General features: G+C 52.9%; 1 protein-coding gene across 6 annotated transcripts; it reads right to left on the bottom strand.

The window, feature by feature from the left end:
• Positions 1-667: 667 nt before the first annotated feature.
• Positions 668-16,201, bottom strand: SLC35F6 (solute carrier family 35 member F6). 6 transcript variants are annotated; one of them, XM_009183838.4, is made up of 7 exons: positions 16,030-16,074; positions 5,273-5,345; positions 5,072-5,127; positions 4,392-4,563; positions 3,929-4,141; positions 3,123-3,233; positions 668-1,557 (listed from the first exon to the last, which is right to left on the bottom strand). In XM_009183838.4, the coding sequence occupies exons 4-7, from the start codon at positions 4,552-4,554 to the stop codon at positions 1,088-1,090; spliced, it is 957 nt and encodes a 318-aa protein (XP_009182102.1). In that variant the 5' UTR covers positions 4,555-4,563; positions 5,072-5,127; positions 5,273-5,345; positions 16,030-16,074; the 3' UTR covers positions 668-1,087. The 6 variants fall into 6 exon arrangements, with proteins under 6 accessions (XP_009182102.1, XP_009182101.1, XP_021780370.1 ...); XM_009183837.3 differs by lacking the exon at positions 16,030-16,074 and adding an exon at positions 6,552-9,213; XM_021924678.2 differs by having other exon boundaries at positions 5,072-5,345; positions 16,030-16,201.
• Between the last annotated feature and the right edge of the window lie 251 nt (positions 16,202-16,452).

The following is a 16,452-nucleotide window of genomic DNA, read 5'->3' as shown; positions in this document are numbered from 1 at the left end:
ATTCCAACCGGGCGACACAGCAAGACTCCGTCTCAAAAAGAAGAAAAAGAAGAAGAAGAAAAATAACCAGCACAGGAGGGCGGTGCTGTGGGCAGAGGGGTATTTCCAGTGGATGGGCTGTTACTGTTTTCTCAGGTTGGTGAAGATCACAGGCCCATGGAATGCTGGGGCCAGAAGGCACTAAGTCCACAGCATCAACATCTACTTCCCAGAGCATAACACCGAGGCCCAGAGCAACTGGGTAATGTGCTGGGAGCTACAGTGAGTTTGAGGCAGAGTCTGGGCTAAAACCCAGGTCTCCAGACAGGTTTAGGGAGGATCTTAGAAATTTTAGAAAACATCATGCTTAGTTCTGGCCAGGCGTGGTGGCTCACACCTGTAATCCCAGCACTTTGGGAGGCTGAGGCAGGTGGATCACCTGAGGTCAGGAGTTCCAGACCAACCTGGCCAACTCGGTGAAACCCCGTCTCCACAAAAATACAAAAATTACCCAGGTGTGGTGGTGTGCACCTGTAATCCCAGCTACTTGGGAGTCTGCGGCAGGAGAATCACTTGAACCTAGGAGGCAGAAGTTGTAGTGAGCCGAGATCATGCCACTGCACTCCAGCCTTGGCGACAGAGTGAGACTCTGTCTCAAAAAAAAAAAAAAAAAAAAAGAAAGAAAATATAATGCTTAGTTCTGGTTTAAATTTGCTCACCGACTTTTCTTCTTTGGAGAATCAAATCTAGCTTATGACTCATAAACTAGGTAACTATGATAATCTAGTTTATGATTCAGATACACTAGGGTGGTAAATTCCTACAATTCAACTTCATGATTTAGCTCTAGTGCTGTAGGAGGGGTCCAGAGAGCTGGGGTCTGTCACTGCACTCAGGCTCGTGGGGGCTGGGTAACACCACCCTGCAGGTGGTAGTGAGAAAAAGAGGACTTGGATGTTATCTTCTGTGGCAGCAGCCGCCCTGGGGGTTCTGTAGGGAGGTGACAGGGTGAGGCCTTGGGGACAGGCACTCGGGGCCCACCAGCCTGTGTGGCCTCAGTCTCAGGGTGAAGGAGCACCTGGGTGGCAGTAGAAGCCTCCAGGGAATCTCAGCTGGCATCATTGATGGGAGTCCGGGTGCCACCCAGCAGTCTCTCCTGCTCGCTCTCCTCTGCCAGGGGCCGGCCCCGGGACAGGCGGCCCAGCAGCGGGCGGTGCAGCCCATTGTAGAGGGCAGTGCCTATAAGGAGTATGAGGAAGCCAAGGATCTGCAGTGCATGGAAGGCCTCCCAGCCCAGTGCCAGGCTCAGTGCCCAGATGACAACGGTGCGCAAGCTGTCCAGCACCATGCGGGTGGTGGCGCTCAGTTCCTTGGTGACGCTGATGCCTGCGAAGTTGAAGAAGGCAATGCTACTGATGTTACCCAGCAGTGCCACAGCAATGAGTGGCTGCCGGCCCACCTGGCAGAAGGCGTCCAATGCATCCTCCAGCGTCCCACGAGGGTTTCCGCTGAAGGAGCCGGCGGGGATGTAGTACATGGGCACCAGCAGCAGGGAGAGGATCACAAAACCAAAGAGGCCTGGGGAGTAGAGGAGACAGTTACACTCTCCACCTGCCCCCAGACCCCCAGCACAGCCCACCAGCTTGGCCTCCTCTGATCTCGGATCATTCCCTCCCAGTGGTCCTCATGCTGGCTCCCTCCTTTCACATCCCTCAGCCTCTCATTGGGAGCTTGTGGCCTATTAGATGGGTTCTAGCTGTCCCTTCTCCACTTTCACTCAGGGATTTTTTGACTGGATCACGAGCAAGAAATACATTTTATATGGTGACCCAGTACACATGTGCACAGGTTCATGGATATACACACACACACACACACACGCACACTCTCTCATAAAAATATAGCCACCCTTACAGTATACAATGCTCTGATATTTAAAAATTCTATTCATTTAAAAAAAGAACTGCTAGCTGCAACTGACTATATTATTTTCACAAGTTTGGAAAAACACAGCTTTCTAGTTCAGTGTGTTACTGGTCTGTGACAAGGAGTTTGCGCCAGAAGGTAAGTCCATGCACTGCTTCAACCATTAAGTTCTTGCTAGAAAACAGAAATGAGTGGAAATAGACTGCATGCTTGTTGACATAGCTGATTCACATTCTGCCTAAGCCCCTCAGCTCACTGGGGGCCAGACAAGAGCTGCTCCCCAACAGGCACTAGCCCCCAGGCCATTCTTTGAAAGCACAGCTCTATCTTGCTAATCTCATAATTTTGATAGTTACTTCCCTGCTCAAAAACTTTCAGTGATTCCTCCCTGCCTGTCATTTAAAGTCTAAATCTACTTGCTTGATGGTAAAGTTCTCTAATGACATGACCCTGACCTACTTAATTCCTGATTATTTCCCCAACATCAAACCTATACTGCACTCAAATTATTATTATTTTTTGAGAGGGAGTCTCACTGTGTTGCCCAGGCTGGGTGCAGTGGTGAGATCTCGGCTTGCTGCAGCCTCCGCTCCCCCGGTTTAAGCGATTTCTCCTGTCTCAATCTCCTGAGTAGCTGGGACTACAGACATGCGCCACCACACCGAGCTAATTTTTGTATTTTTTGTAGAGACAGGGTTTTGCCATGTTGGGCAGGCTGGTTTCAAACTCCTGACCTCAGGTGATCCACCTGCTTTGGCCTCCCAAAGTGCTGGGATTACAGGCATGAGCCACCGCACCCAGCTACACTCAAATTATTCCTCACTGGTTTTCAAATTCATGTCCAGCCCCCCGTGCCTTTGCTCTGGAGTTGCTCCTACTACTGCCTGTTGAAATTTGCAGCTCGAATGCCACCCTCCCTGTCCTGAGAGACTCAGATAGGCATGGCCAATGAGACATCAGTCGAGCACAAGTCCAAGCTTGAATTCACTGACTGCCCTTTCTTCCTGCTGGTCACCTCCTCTGAAGGGCTTGTATCTCATTCATCTCTGTCCTTGGTCTCCTCTGGCTCCTGGCACAGCAGGTGTCAGAAGATTTGTCAAAACACATCTGGAAGGCAATGGGGGGCAGGAAGTTCACCCCCTCCCAAGTGAACCCTAGCTCAGCTCCCCATGCTCCCTTCCACCCCACCCCTTCCAGGCCCCTGTGCCCACACACACCCTCAGTGCCAACTGCCCGCAGTGGGTGCACATTGTGTTTGTAGACGAACTTCTCCTCTAGCACCATCTGGATGGCGACGATGATCTGCGCCATGATGATCAACAGGTCCCCTGTGGGGAAGAAGGGACCCAGATGAGAACAGGGCTGCACTGGGGGTGGGGGCCAGGACAGCATGGCCACAGGGACACAACATGCCAGCCCCTGACCTCTGCAGGGCCCCCTGTAGTTCACAGGCACAGTCACTACTGCCTGTCCCTGATTCCCTGGTCCCTGAGGGGCAGGCCAGCAGCGCCAGGCTGAGGCCCCAGAGGCCTGCCTGTGTCTAAGAGCTGCCCCACAGGGTAAGACACAGGTCTTTCAAGAAGGAACAGGCTTTGAGATAGACATTTCTTGGCTGATCCCAACCCTAAGTGACCCAGGACAGTCACTTCATTGTAAAATCGGCTGTGATGCATCCCTTCAAGGCCTGTGGGAGTCACTGTGATGATGAACACACAGTGCTCAGCACCAGGCTGGGCACTTGGTAAGCACCCGTTCCTTTCCACTCCCAAATCCGGTAGTTTGTATGTCTGCATCTATATCAAAGGACAAGCCAGCCCCTCGCCCTGCCCGGCCTGCCACTCATCCTTGGTGGAGCCACATCCCTTTGCAGTCTTCCCTACATTCTATCCATCACCTCCAGAGCTACCCGCCTCACCCAGGGCTTGGCATATGACACATGGCAGAGCTTGTATGAGTCTATGCTGGGCTCCCAAGGAGGACAGGGCAAGATAGGGCAGCCCCGTGTCCCTGCCTCTGGCCGCACCTGTGATCACTTCGCTGAGCTTGTGCTGACTGTCGTGCTTGCTTAGGAGGTCAGCCAGGCCCACGACCACCAGCCCCGCGATGGTGGCTAGGATGCCCAGCCACTGGCTCAGCACCAGCCTCCGGCCCAAGAAGGCCACCGAGAACAGGCCAGTGAATATGATCACTGCACCCCGCAGCATCTGGAAGCTAGAGGCACTGGTCATATTCAGAGCTAGGAAAGGAGAAATGAATGACAATTAGCTTCCCAAGGCAAAGGTCATCTGTTACTAAGGGGTCTTCGGGGATGGAGACATGCCAAGCTCGTAGTAAGTGCTCACTCAGTCCTGCCTGCATGCCTGAGCGTGTGAAGTCTGGGGGAATGGTGGGATGAAGTGGAGGCGGGTGGGATGGGGCTGTTCCCCCAGTAGCCCCTTCAGCCACAGCCTCCCCTGAGCCCTTCTCAGCCTGGCCTGGTTACTCACCCACATACATGAGGCTGGTCCCTGTCATGTCACAGAGCGCTGGGGGCAGGAAAAGAAGAGGGTTGAAGGGCTGCTGGGGGTCTACGCTGGAGTCTGATTGCCCTGTGGCTCTGCACCGGAGGAGGTAGAAGGCAGCCAGGCAGGAGAATTCTCCCAGGAACATGCCCACTGCCTGCAGGGATGAAAACCCGAGGACTTCAGAGCTGGAAGGGACCTTGGGGATCATCTTTAACTATTTTTTTTTTTTAATGCAACTTCTGTCAAACAGGAGCTTACCCAGAACCCCAGTATATACCGTAGACAAATGCAGAGCTGCCATGGAGGCCAGAGATAGCCTCCTAGGTCTGCCCCAAAGCCCTCATACATCCTGATGAACCCTAAGGCTGTGCAGAGCCCTTTCTGAAAACCATCCATCTAGGCCAACCCCTAGTCAAATCGCAGGTGGAGAAACCTAGACCCAAGAGAGGCTCAAAGACTTATGTAAGGCCACAAAGAGGTAGAGCTGGGGCTGACATTTGAGTCTCCTGATTCTCAGTTCAACAAATAGTGTCTTCCATTTATGGTGTCTGCCCTGTCCCAAATGGCGTCTGGGCTCCCAGTGGATACAGAGCCGACTTGTCACTAGGGTTGATGTTTTCCACGTGTCCTGACTTGGGTGTGGTGAGGACATGACCACTTGCCAGGACTTTCGCAGAGGATGGTGCTCTTTGCCCTCTTCTAGACCTTGGATTCTGCTCTGGGGAGGGAGAGAGAGAAGTGGATGGCTCTTCAGGGAGCAGAAGAAGTCTCCACTCATAGGTCAGGAAACACCCTGGCCTCATGGCGGGGGCGCCTGGTCTGAGGCCCGGGAGATAGGAGGTAGGAGGGACACGGCCAGATACCTGGAGGAAGGGATGCTGGAAGCTGTGCTCCTTGCTCCCTCTGCAGCCCTCAGCCACGAAATTGTCCGCCCATCTGTAGGAGAGAGAGGGAAGGTCAGACCTTGGCAGCATTGTGCCCTGGTGCTAGCGAAGAGGCTCACACCTCTCAATGTCAAGAGGCCCAGACCTGGGTGACTCGGCCCCAGAGTGGCGCTCCCTCTCAAAGGGGCCGGTCTTCACCTCAAGTAGTTGTAACTTGGCATTTCCTCAAGTTACTGTGTCTGTGCCTCTGTAATGCATAGAAATCACAGATACTCTCGTGATCATATTATAGTCATTGTATATATCGTGAAGTATCATTTACACTCATCACTCATGAAAATTACAGTAGTCAGACCCACTTATAATTTAATGTAGTAGAAAACATTTCTATATAGCTGGGCGCAGTGGCTCACACCTGTAATCCCAGCACTTTGGGAGGCTGAGGTGGGTGGATCACTTGAGGTCAGGCATTCGAGACCAGCCTGGCCAACATGGTGAAACCCCATCTCTACTAAAAATATAAAAATTAGCCGGGCATGGTGGTGCAAGCCTGTAATCCCAGCTACTCAGGAGGCTGAGGCATGAGACTCACTTGAACCTGGGGGGCAGAGGCTGCAGTGAGCCGAGATTGCACTACTGCACTCCAGCCTGGACGATGGAGCAAGATCTTGTCTCAAAAAAAAGAAAAAGAAGCATATCTATATATATTACTGTATCACAAATTTGCTTTTTTTAAGTGTTTGATAACTGTATTTCAATTTAATTGACTTCTTTTGTAATCCTTGGTCTTTTTTTTTTTTCCCCACGGAGTCTCACCGTCGCCCAGGCTGGAGTGCAGTGGCAAGATCTTGGCTCACTGCAAGCTCCACCTCCCGGGTTCACGCCATTCTCCTGCCTCATCCTCCCAAGCAGCTGGGACTACAGGGCGCCCGCCACCACGCCTGGCTAATTTTTAAAATTTTTTTATTTTTAGTAGAGACTGTTTTGCCGTGTTAGCCAGGATGGTCTCGATCTTCTGACCTCGTGATCTGCTCTCCTTGGCCTCCCAAAGTGCTGGGATTACAGGCATGAGCCATCGCGCCCGGTCCGATCCCTAGTCTTTTTATTTACACGTTTTAAAACATTACTGTAAGAAGAGGTCCATAGGCTGTGCCAGACTGTCAAAGAGTCCCATGGCATGAAAAATATCAAGAACCTCTGGTCTACACGAGTATGTGGGCCCTGGGAAATGACCACCTAATACAGACCACCTGCTCACCTTCAAAGAGCCTGAATGGTTTGGAAGATCTTTCTAATGCTGACTTTTAAGCAGGTGGCAAAGACATCACACTCCTGGTGTGACCTCCCAGCCAGCACCCGGCAGATGGTGATGACTGATTATGACATACTTCCCCAATGAGCCTAGACACAAGCCCAGAATCCTTTGTGGCATAGTGCTTTGGGCAGCTTAACCACCAATCACTCTGAACTGTCTGCCATCTGTGCGTGAAAAGTCTGTCTTGAATTTCATCTTTGCTGGGCTTCGTTAGGTCTGTGGAGTCTTGTCTAATCTTTCATTTGAAAGCCCTTTAGGTATCTGGGGACTTATTGACCTTCTTCTGAATCTTCTCATCTCCTGGCTAAACAGCTCCAGCCTCTCCTAACCTTTCACCCCTGGTCACTGACTTCTGGAAATACTCTGGTATACCCAGGCCCAGAGCCAAGAGCATGTGATCTGGCCCAGACTGAGGCTAGCAAGGCGTTCCCCTCCCTCGTGTTGACACCCTGGGTTCGTTGACACAGCTCCAAATGCATCAGTCACATCACGTGCTGACTCAAGTCAACACAGACCCAGAGCCGTTTCCTGTGGGCCACTGACCTGCTCCTACTGCAGCATACCCTGCATAGGCAGTGGATGTCTCTAAAGTGCAAGACTCGGGGCTTCTTTTTATTAAATGTCTTTCCTTGAAATGTCTTTCCAGGGTAGTCAGATTGCAGTGCACAGCTCTGTACTGCCATTGGCTCATCTCTGTAGCGAGCCTCAGCTCCCAAAGGGCAGGGGAGTCCTCTGGTTCCTGTACCTACCCCGCAGTGCCCCACAGCATGTGCCACTGGTTGTGCCGCAGTTAGGGTCTAAGTTTGACAAAGTCCCTGTGCAGCTTTGGCTTCTCTATATGCCTCTGAGTTTGAGGAAGAAAACAGGGCTATGGCAAACCTATTCCACAGTGAGAGACCCCACCAGCTCCTGGAGATGTGGAGAAAGAGGGGTAGTTAAGACTGCTTGTGGTTCTTAGGAATGGCGGGGGCAAAGGAGAGTTGAAGGGAGAAGTTCGGACAGAACTGGTTAGAAGGCAGAGAGAAACCGGGAGCCTGGCAAGGCTTGGGGACCAGGCTGTAACCAGTCCCAGTACCAGTGGGGCAAAGAAAACAGGGAGTTTGGGAGCAGGGGAAGCCTCCACCCCGGGTCAGGAAAACACCTGACCTCATGGGCTGGAGTCTCATTTCTTTCTCTTTTTTTTTTTTAGAGAGAGGGTCTCACTATGTTGCCCAGGCTAGTCTGCACAAATCATTTACAGGCATGAGCCACTGTACCCATGGTGCCTAATTTCTGCCTGATTTGCTGTTGGCTCTTGGATCCCTGGCCAGGACAGCACATGGAATATGGGTAAATGCCACAGACCCATCAGGGCTGCTCTCGAACCCAGTCTTGCTTTTGCAGAAAGAGCCGCCTGAGAAGGCTTGCATGAGGCAACTGAGTGAAACAGAGGCAAAGCAAGGAAGAGAGAAGAGGTCAAGCCTTACCAAGGGCACAGAGCCAACTGCCCAGAGCAAGTGAAGTCAGAGAGATGGGAATCCCCAGGCCAGGAACCAAGGCTCCTCTAAGAAGGACAAGGGAGCTATTGCCAGGTCCATGAAGGTCGACCAGAAGCTTCAGGCAAGGATTATTATTATTATTATTTATTTTATTATTATTTTTGTCTGCAGGGGGCAGGTATCGAAGCTGCTTCCTCATCCTGGTTCCACACCCAGACCACAGACTGGTAGGCTCAAGAAGTCCTCCCTGATCTGGCTGTGGGGTCACCACCCAGAACTCATGCTGGGCTACTGCCTGAGTCACTTATAGTAATGACAACTCACACACCCAGCACATTCTGGTTCCTCATTTACTGTCATCTGAGAGAGCTCAGCACCCGGCTGCTTCCACATCTCTCAATCCTCTGCTCCTGGCACGTTACTCTACGGAAGCTCAACATTTTTTGTAGAATGAATGAGACTTCCAGATCCCTTCCAGCAAACAGGCCAGGTACTGCAGTGCAGAGGCCACGTTTCCATAAGTCCTACTTCCCACCTGAGTCTGAGGGCCCCCTGCTGGTAGAACGAGCTGGTCCACAGGGGAAACCCCTTGGGGCCTATCCTTCCCCAAAGTTGGGGCGCTTCTTGGGGAGCTGACTGTAGGGCTGGTGCTGAGCTCCCCACCTCCCACAAGGGTTGTCTTCGCTTTCTCCACAGGTAGCTCTGCCTAGACAGGCCTGGCTGGCAGCGCTCCCGGCTGGGGAAACGGAATCTCTTTGTATCTGAGGGCCTGGGGCAGGCTGACAGCCCAAGGGATTGGGTGTCAGCAGCATGGAATGCCTTGCCCAGCCTGAGATGCTCAGGCCTGCAGGTACCTTGGGGCAGAAAACCAGGCTTCTCATCCTGGATTGCAGACAGGCTTCGACTCAAGGTGCAGAATCAGAAAGACCCCAGCCTCACAGGCTAGAACAAAAATCCAGCCCCAGTGTGCCTGGGGATGACAGCAGTGACCCCTAAGGTGGACAGCACTTTGCTGTCAGTCCTTCACAATGTTTGTTTTTTGTTGTCTTTTGTTTTTGTTCTGTTTTTTTTTTTTGAAACGGAGCCTCCCTCTGTCACCCAGGCTGGAGTGTAGCAACGTGATCTTGGCTCACTGCAACCTCTGCTTTCCAGGTTCAAGTGATTCTCCTGCCTTAGCCTCCCAAGTAGCTGGGATTCTGGGTACCCACTACCATGCCCAGCTAATTTTTATATTGTTTTGTAGAGATGGAGTTTCACCATGTTGGCCAGGTTGGTCTCGAACTCCTGACCTCAAGTGATCCACCCACATCGATCTCCCAAACTGATGGGATTACAGGTATAAGCCACTGTGTCTGGCCAACAACATTTGTCTTTTTGTTTTGTTTTTTCAGACAGGATCACGGCTCACTACAGCCTCAGCCTCCCAAGGCTCAAGTGATCCTCCCACCTCAGCCTCCTGAGTAGCTGGCACTACAGGCATGGGCCACCATGCTTGGCTAATTTTTGTAGTTTCTGTAAAGGCAGGGCCTTGTTATGTTGCCCAGGATGGTCTCGAACTCCTGGCCTCAAGAGATCTACCTGCCTCAGCCTCCCAAAGTGCTGGGATTACAGGTGTGAGCCACTGCGCCCAGCTCATGTTTCCTTAAATGCACAATTCATAGGACACTCCATTAAGCCTTACAACAAGGATCCTCATTTTAGATGGGGACTCTGAGGCTTAAGGCAGATCCAGGGTCAAACCTTGCTTGAATTTATGCTCAGAAAAGGCAGAATACAGAAAAAACCCAGAGTTTTAAGTCCCACAGGCTAGACAAGTTACAGGGATAATCTTACCAACACTGACAAACTGTCAGAAGCAATACATGATATAAGGGTATATACATGACCTGGCACATGGCAGGTATTCAGCAAAACTCATTTTCTGTCCCTTCTCCTTTCCCTTCATTGAACAGAAGCCATCTCCCCCTTGCTGGGGTCAGTGTGGCCCCAGCTGTGCTTCAGCCTGAAAGCTACTGGAAAAACATCTGGAACCTGTCCTGCTGGCTGAGGCAGAGGTGGCTGGAGGGGCCTCAGCCATTGTCCCTGCAGTTCACAGAGCCACAATGCTGAAACAGAAGAAACTCAGCCATCAGCTGAACAGAACTCCTTATTTGACAGACAGGAACCCAGGCGCCAGAGAGGGCTCCAGGGGCCCACAGCTCCTCAGGGGTTGAGACAGGGCCAGTACCCTGGAAGCTCAGCAGGCAGTTATGCGCCCCGTCCCTGATGCTCTGAAGCTCTCCTCTGAGTTCCTGCTCCCCTAGCTGGTGGGAGGAGAGGGGCAGCCCAGCAGATAGGCCTGTCTTCCCCGCAGACACTGCATTCTAGGGGAGATGACCTCCGGGGCAGGAGGCCCGAAGGGCCCTCGCGGGAACAAGCTGAGGCCCTCCTTTCGGCAGGCAGGCTGGGGAGTGGGCTCTCCGTGCTGGGTGGTGAGTCACTCCCTAGTTTGGCCAGGCCCAAACTCAAAGCTCAGCATTCTGGGAGGTGTGCACGTCCACGTGAGCGGGGGTGGAGAACACAGACTGAGGAAGTGGCGACGGGGCTGGCTTGGGCAGATTAGCTGTGGCCATTCCCACAGAATCTCTGCCACTTCCTCTTGTGTCCCCAGCTTGTCAAGCCCAGTGAGTCCCCTTCTTTCTCCTGCCTGGGACCTACAGAAGGGCCAAGGCTTCTCTACTCTCTGGGGTGCCACAGCAGGTGGCCCTGGCTCCTGAGGTGACAATGATGAGCCCTCTCATCTCTATGGACTAGAAACTTTCCTCATGCTGGGCGTGGTGGTGCATGCCTGTAATCCCAACACTGTGGGAGGCTGAGGCAGGTGGATTGCTTGAGCCCAGGAGTTTGAGACCAGCCTGGGAAACATGGCAAGACGCTGTCTCTACAAAAAATACAAAAATTAGGTGGGCATGGTGGCAGGTGTCTGTGGTCCCATTGACTTGGGAGGCTGAGGTGGGAGGATGGCTCAAGGCTGCAGTAAGCTGAGATGGCACCACTACACTCCAGCCTGGGCAACAGAGAGAGACTGTGTCTTTAAAAAAAAAGAAAAGGCTGGGTGCAGTGGCTCACGCCTGTAATCTCAGCACTTTGGGAGGCCGAGATGGGCGAGGTCATGAGATTGAGACCATCCTGGCTAACACAGTGAAACCCTGTCTCTACTAAAAAAAATACAAAAAAATTATCCAGGCATAGTGGTGGGCGCCTGCAGTCCCAGTTACTTGGGAGGCTGAGGCATGAGAATGCGTGCACCCGGGAGGCGGAGCCTGCAGTGAGCTGAGATCACACCACTGCACTCCAGCCTGGGCGACAGAGCAAGACTCTGTCTCAAAAAAAAAAAAAAAAAGAAAAAAGAAAAAAAGGAAACCTTCCTCAGTAGATCTTCAGTGTCCGGGATGAAGGTAGGGCAGGGATCACCAAGTCCATTTTACAGATGAGGAAACTGAGGCTCAGAGAGGCCCAGTGGCTCATCTATTCCCCAGCTCCCAAGCCTTATGCACTTCCCACCCTACTACACTGTCCTCCTGAGTTAAGACTTCCTCAAGCTGGCCCAACAACCCCTTTGAAGCAATTATCCCATGCCAGTTCATGGAACCAAAGGGTGGTGGGGGCAGCTGCCAAGGGCAAACATTGGAGCTGGCACAGAAAGGACACAGAAGAAGAGCTAACGCCTCTTCTCTAGTAGAGGCCTAGTGGTTTCCAGGCTTCCTGCCACTTCCTTGGCAGGGTCCCTGGCCTGGGCATGAAGGGAAGTCAGGCTCATATCCCTGCCTGGCTGGGAGGGCCCTACAGCCTGCAGAACTTAGGAGGGGAGCTGAGCTTTACTTAGTGGGCATCTACTAGACCCTGGCTCTATTAATTAATTAATTAATTACTATTATTTGTAGAGAACGAGGTTCCCTTTGTAGAGAACGAGGTCCAGGCTGATCTTGAACTCCTGGGCTCAAATGATCATCCCACCTCGGCCTCCCAAAGTGCTGGGATTACAGGCTGGAGCCACAGTGCTCAGTTGACCCCGGTTCTTCATATGTAGAACCTCAGTTGGATTCAGTAGACTGGGGCTCTGAAATGAGTACCTGAGGATGGGCACTGGCTCAGGCAGACAGAAGTGGCTTGGCCTAAAGAAGTTGATTGACAGAAGGTGCTAGTGAGGAGGTTTTGAGAAAACAGCCAGGGAAAGAAGAAGCCACTTCACAGGGAGGGGCCCCCTGCCAGGACCCAGGGATGGGGTCACAGGGCCAGCATGGCTGGTGGCAGTCTCCCAAAGCCTGCTGAGCGTGCAGAGAGGAAAGTTGACCTGCGGCCCCAGCACAGCAGGCAGCACGTGCTCAGATGTGCTTCCTCATCCACTGCCTTTCATCCTCCCAAGAACCTGGGAAGGGAAACATCATGCTCTTGTCACAGGCCAAGAAACTGCCAGAGAACCTTGAGTGGCCTGGGCTCCAGCGGGAGGACAAGTAGGCTGGTGACAGCAGGGTCTCCAGGCTGGCTGAGAGGCTTGATGCCCAGTCCTGGAGAGAGGACACATCAAAGGCTGGGAGGGCAGATGCCACTTACAGGTTTACAACTTCCACAAGCACAGGCTTGTCTGTCCTGTCCTGGGGAGCTGTGGGAGGAAACCCTCAGGAAGGAGGGACTTTGGGGTATCACAGTCATAAAAGAACAGGACTTAAAGTCCTGAGGCCTGGGTTCCAGCCTTCATTCAGACACCAAACAGTTGAATCACAGAAAGAAACTTCTCCTGGGGCCTCCTTTGTAAATTGTGGGGATTAGACTGGATGATTTATCTGCTTTTAACAACTCTAAATGCCCCCAAAATGACCGGAGAAGTCCCTAGCCACACCCTCCAGTGGTGGTTAAGAGCATGGATGCTAGAGCCAGACCATGCTGGCTCAACTATAAACTCTGCCACTTAGTAGCTAAGTTGAACTTGGGCAAGGAATGTAATCATTTCCTACCTCAGTTTCCTTATACAGGAATATCAGCCCCTAGCTCTGTCTGATAGGGCGGTTATGAGAATTCCCTGAGTTCACACATGAAAGGGCAGAGCAGGGCCTGGGGCATGCGAGGTGCTCTTTGTGCATGAGATGCTTCTGCTAGTTGTCAGTACATGCTTGCCTATCTGTGCCTGCTGGAAACCATGGGTCAACAATGTGATTTCTTTTTTTTTTTTGAGACTGAGTCTCACTCTGTCACCCAGGCTGGAGTGCAGTAGTGCAGTCTTGGCTCATTGCAACCTCCGCCTCCCAGGTTCAAGCAATTCTCCTTTCTCAGCCTCCCAAGTAGCTGGGACTACAGGTCACACTACCATGTCCAGCTAATTTTTGTATTTTTAGTAGAGACGGGGTTTCACCATATTGGTCAGGCTGATCTCAAACTCCTGACCTCAAGTGATCCACCCGCTTCTGCCTCCCAAAGTGCCAGGTGACAGGCATAAGCCACTGTGCCTGGCCAGAAATGTGATTTCAAATCCATACTTCACATCGGGGTGTACGCAGCTGCTCCCACATGCTCTTTCTCCCTAAGAGTATCCTTCTCGTGGTTTGACCTTAGAACACTGTTTAGGGTCCAATTTGGGGGCCTGTCTTGGGGTGGGAGGATCCTGAGAGGGCCCACACCAGCTGTCAGGCAGGGGACAGGACCAAAAGTTGGGTCTGTCACCTGGGAGCCTTTTTCCTAACTCTCAGGCAGCCTCTAAGGGTGACAGCTTCTGGGACTGAGGATCTGTAAGTTTCCTACCTGACTGGTTTGGAGTTTTCTAAGGAAGGAGGTGAGTCAGCACAGTTTACCCCAGCAGTAACTGGCAATCTGGATTCTCCTTAGGGGCAACAGCCCTAGTGGACTTACAGCCACTCTCTAAGCACTTCACAGAGGCCTTGGCTAGCATGACAGAACAGAAGACTTGCTTTGCTGCATTCGGATCCTGAGATGGGAACCCTCAGGCTGGGGCCTCTGAACAGCTAAGGACTCAGCATGAGGGGTGATCCCCAGGAGGATGCAGGGCCTGGAAGTCAGCAGTTCTCCACAAGGCACAGCTGGCCAGAGGTGAACCAGAGGAACAGGTGGGGCCCACCCAGGGCTCCAGTGACTGTGCCCATCGTTTGGGGAAGGGAGAACACTGTGACTGCTGTGTGGGTACATGTGTGTCTCCTCCACCTCAGATTCCAAGCATCTCGAAGGTAGGGATCACCTCTTGGTCACTTCTGTCCCCTTCCCTCACACACCGTAGGTACCTTATACATGCCTGATGAGGCACTTTTCATACCACTGATGGAGTTTGCTAGGTATAAATGCCTCAGAAATAAGAAATGGCCATTTCCCTTTAAAAGGCTGACAGTTTCTCAAAGTGTGAAGCCAGATAGAAAACCCAGGGGACCTGGAACATCACTTTCAGAGTGGAAAAGCTCCTGATGAGAGCTTTTCCACACCACATCAATCCCACCTCGCTCTGGAGCCTGACAGGGCCCAGGTGGACATGAGGTCTAACTTGGAGAGGGCCACTGTCCACTGTTCTCCATGTACCTTGGTATCATTTCAAAGGCCACTGGGCATTGCAGCTCTTATGGTGAAAAGGAGGGGCCGGGCACGGTGGCTCACACCTGTAATCCCAGCATTTTGGGAGGCCGAGGCGGCAAATCACCTGGGGTCGGGAGTTCAAGACCAGCCTGACCAACATGGAGAAACCCAGTCTCTACTAAAACTACAAAATTAGCCAGACGTGGTGGTGCATGCCTGTAATCTCAGCTACTCAGGAGGCTAAGGCAGGAGAATCGCTTGAACCCAGAAGGCGGAGGTTGCAGTGAGCTGAGATGGTGCCATTGCACTCCAGCCTGGGCAACAAGAAAAGGAGGGGCAGGAAGGCCCTGCCCTGAGATGGAGACAGAGAGAGACAAAGAACTGCCATCCTGCCCACAACAGAGGGGAGACTAGATCCTGTCCCTCAGTCTCATGACTGCCCTGGGTCCTTAGTCCCTAACCTCCTGGGAACTATCCCCCTGTCTTACCCCCAAAACATCAGAGCTGAAGTGCCACTTGCCCTCTCTGTCTGAGTTAATGGCACTTCTCTTCTCCCAGGCAGAAACCCTGGAGTGATCTTTGTTTCTTGCTCATGTGGTTCAGGCCTGTGGCCATTCGGCACCTGGTCTCTCCCACCAGTTGTCCCTTCCTTTCTCTTCTCACTGCCACCTCCTAGTTCCCCTCCTCTGCTATGCAGCAGCCTTGGAGTGGTTTTTCCTGCACCAAACGACTCTTCATGTCATCGAGTGAATCATATCACTTTCAACATGTCATTCCCCAGCTCAAAAGCACTTTTCTGATTATGGGAGAAAATCTAGCCTGGGCATTTGATGCTGGTTACAGCCGACTTTGATCTGGCCTTTCCGTAGACTTTCCTTGGCTTAAAGTCTCAGCCACATTCCGAAATCCCACCTAAGCTTCAAGGCGCAGCTCTAACCCCTCATCCTTGCGGGGCCGTGGGGTACCTCCCTGTCTGCCGCTTGAGGCCTCCACGCTCACTGGGTCACTCGGCCTGCACAGCCACTACTGCAGCTCGTGTGTACAAGTCCTGGGGTCTCTCCCAGCTCATGGAGGGAGGTGCTCAGGCTTGGACGCCGGCACTGGAAGGGCCGCGGAAAGGAATCGGCCAACCCTCCTGTTAAAAGATGTGGAAACAGGCGCGGAGGCTGTACAGCAAGTCAAAGCCGGGGCGCGGATCCCCCCGCACGGGGCGCAGCCCCGCTCCGCATTTCCCTGGGCCTCGCATCCCTTGGGTGGTCATAAAGCGCGCGAACTGACTGGAGCAAGTGGGAAAGCAGAAGAAGCCGGGAGGGCAGGGCCGAGAAGGGGGAAGGCGTAGAACGAGCGCGGGGGTCGCCAGGGCCTGCGTGCCCGTCAGGGCCCAGACTCACTTTGCCGAGAGCGTGTTGATGGAGCCGGTAACGAGCATGAGCCCGGCCAGGAACAGCTGGTACTTGGTCCAGGCCATGTCGCGGACGCTGGGGCTCGGTCCAGTTAGCGGCACCCGGCCCCGTCACCCGGGGTCTCCTGCGCGAGCGCTTCCGGGCCGGGCGTCACGTGACCCCTCCCGCTCGCCCCGCCCCCGGGGAGCGCGCCCGAGCCATGGTGCCCGCGCTCTGCGGAGTCGGCCTGGAGCGCTTTGGTGGCCACGCCTTGGCCCTGGCAAATCACCGCCCAGGTCTTCCTAATTTTTTTTTCTTCTCCTCCTCGCTCTCCCCCAGTTTTTTGTTTTGTTTTGTTTTTGAGAAGGAGTTTCACCCTGTCGCCCAGGCTGGAGTGCGGTGGCATGATCTCGACTCACGGCAACCTCCGCC

This window comes from Papio anubis, chromosome 14 (assembly GCF_008728515.1).
Source record: "Papio anubis isolate 15944 chromosome 14, Panubis1.0, whole genome shotgun sequence".
NCBI classification, from domain to species: domain Eukaryota; kingdom Metazoa; phylum Chordata; class Mammalia; order Primates; family Cercopithecidae; genus Papio; species Papio anubis.
This window is presented reverse-complemented; position numbering and strand designations above follow the sequence as displayed.

Coding starts and splice junctions, on each gene's coding strand:
- SLC35F6 (XM_021924678.2), bottom strand. CDS start 16,106: ATGGCCTGGACCAAGTACCAGCTGTTCCTGGCCGGGCTCATGCTCGTT. Junction 5,346..16,029: donor ATCAACACGCTCTCGGCAAA/GTGAGTCTGGGC, acceptor TCTCTCCTACAG/ATGGGCGGACAATTTCGTGG. Junction 1,558..3,122: donor GCGGGCAGTTGGCACTGAGG/GTGTGTGTGGGC, acceptor TCTACTCCCCAG/GCCTCTTTGGTTTTGTGATC.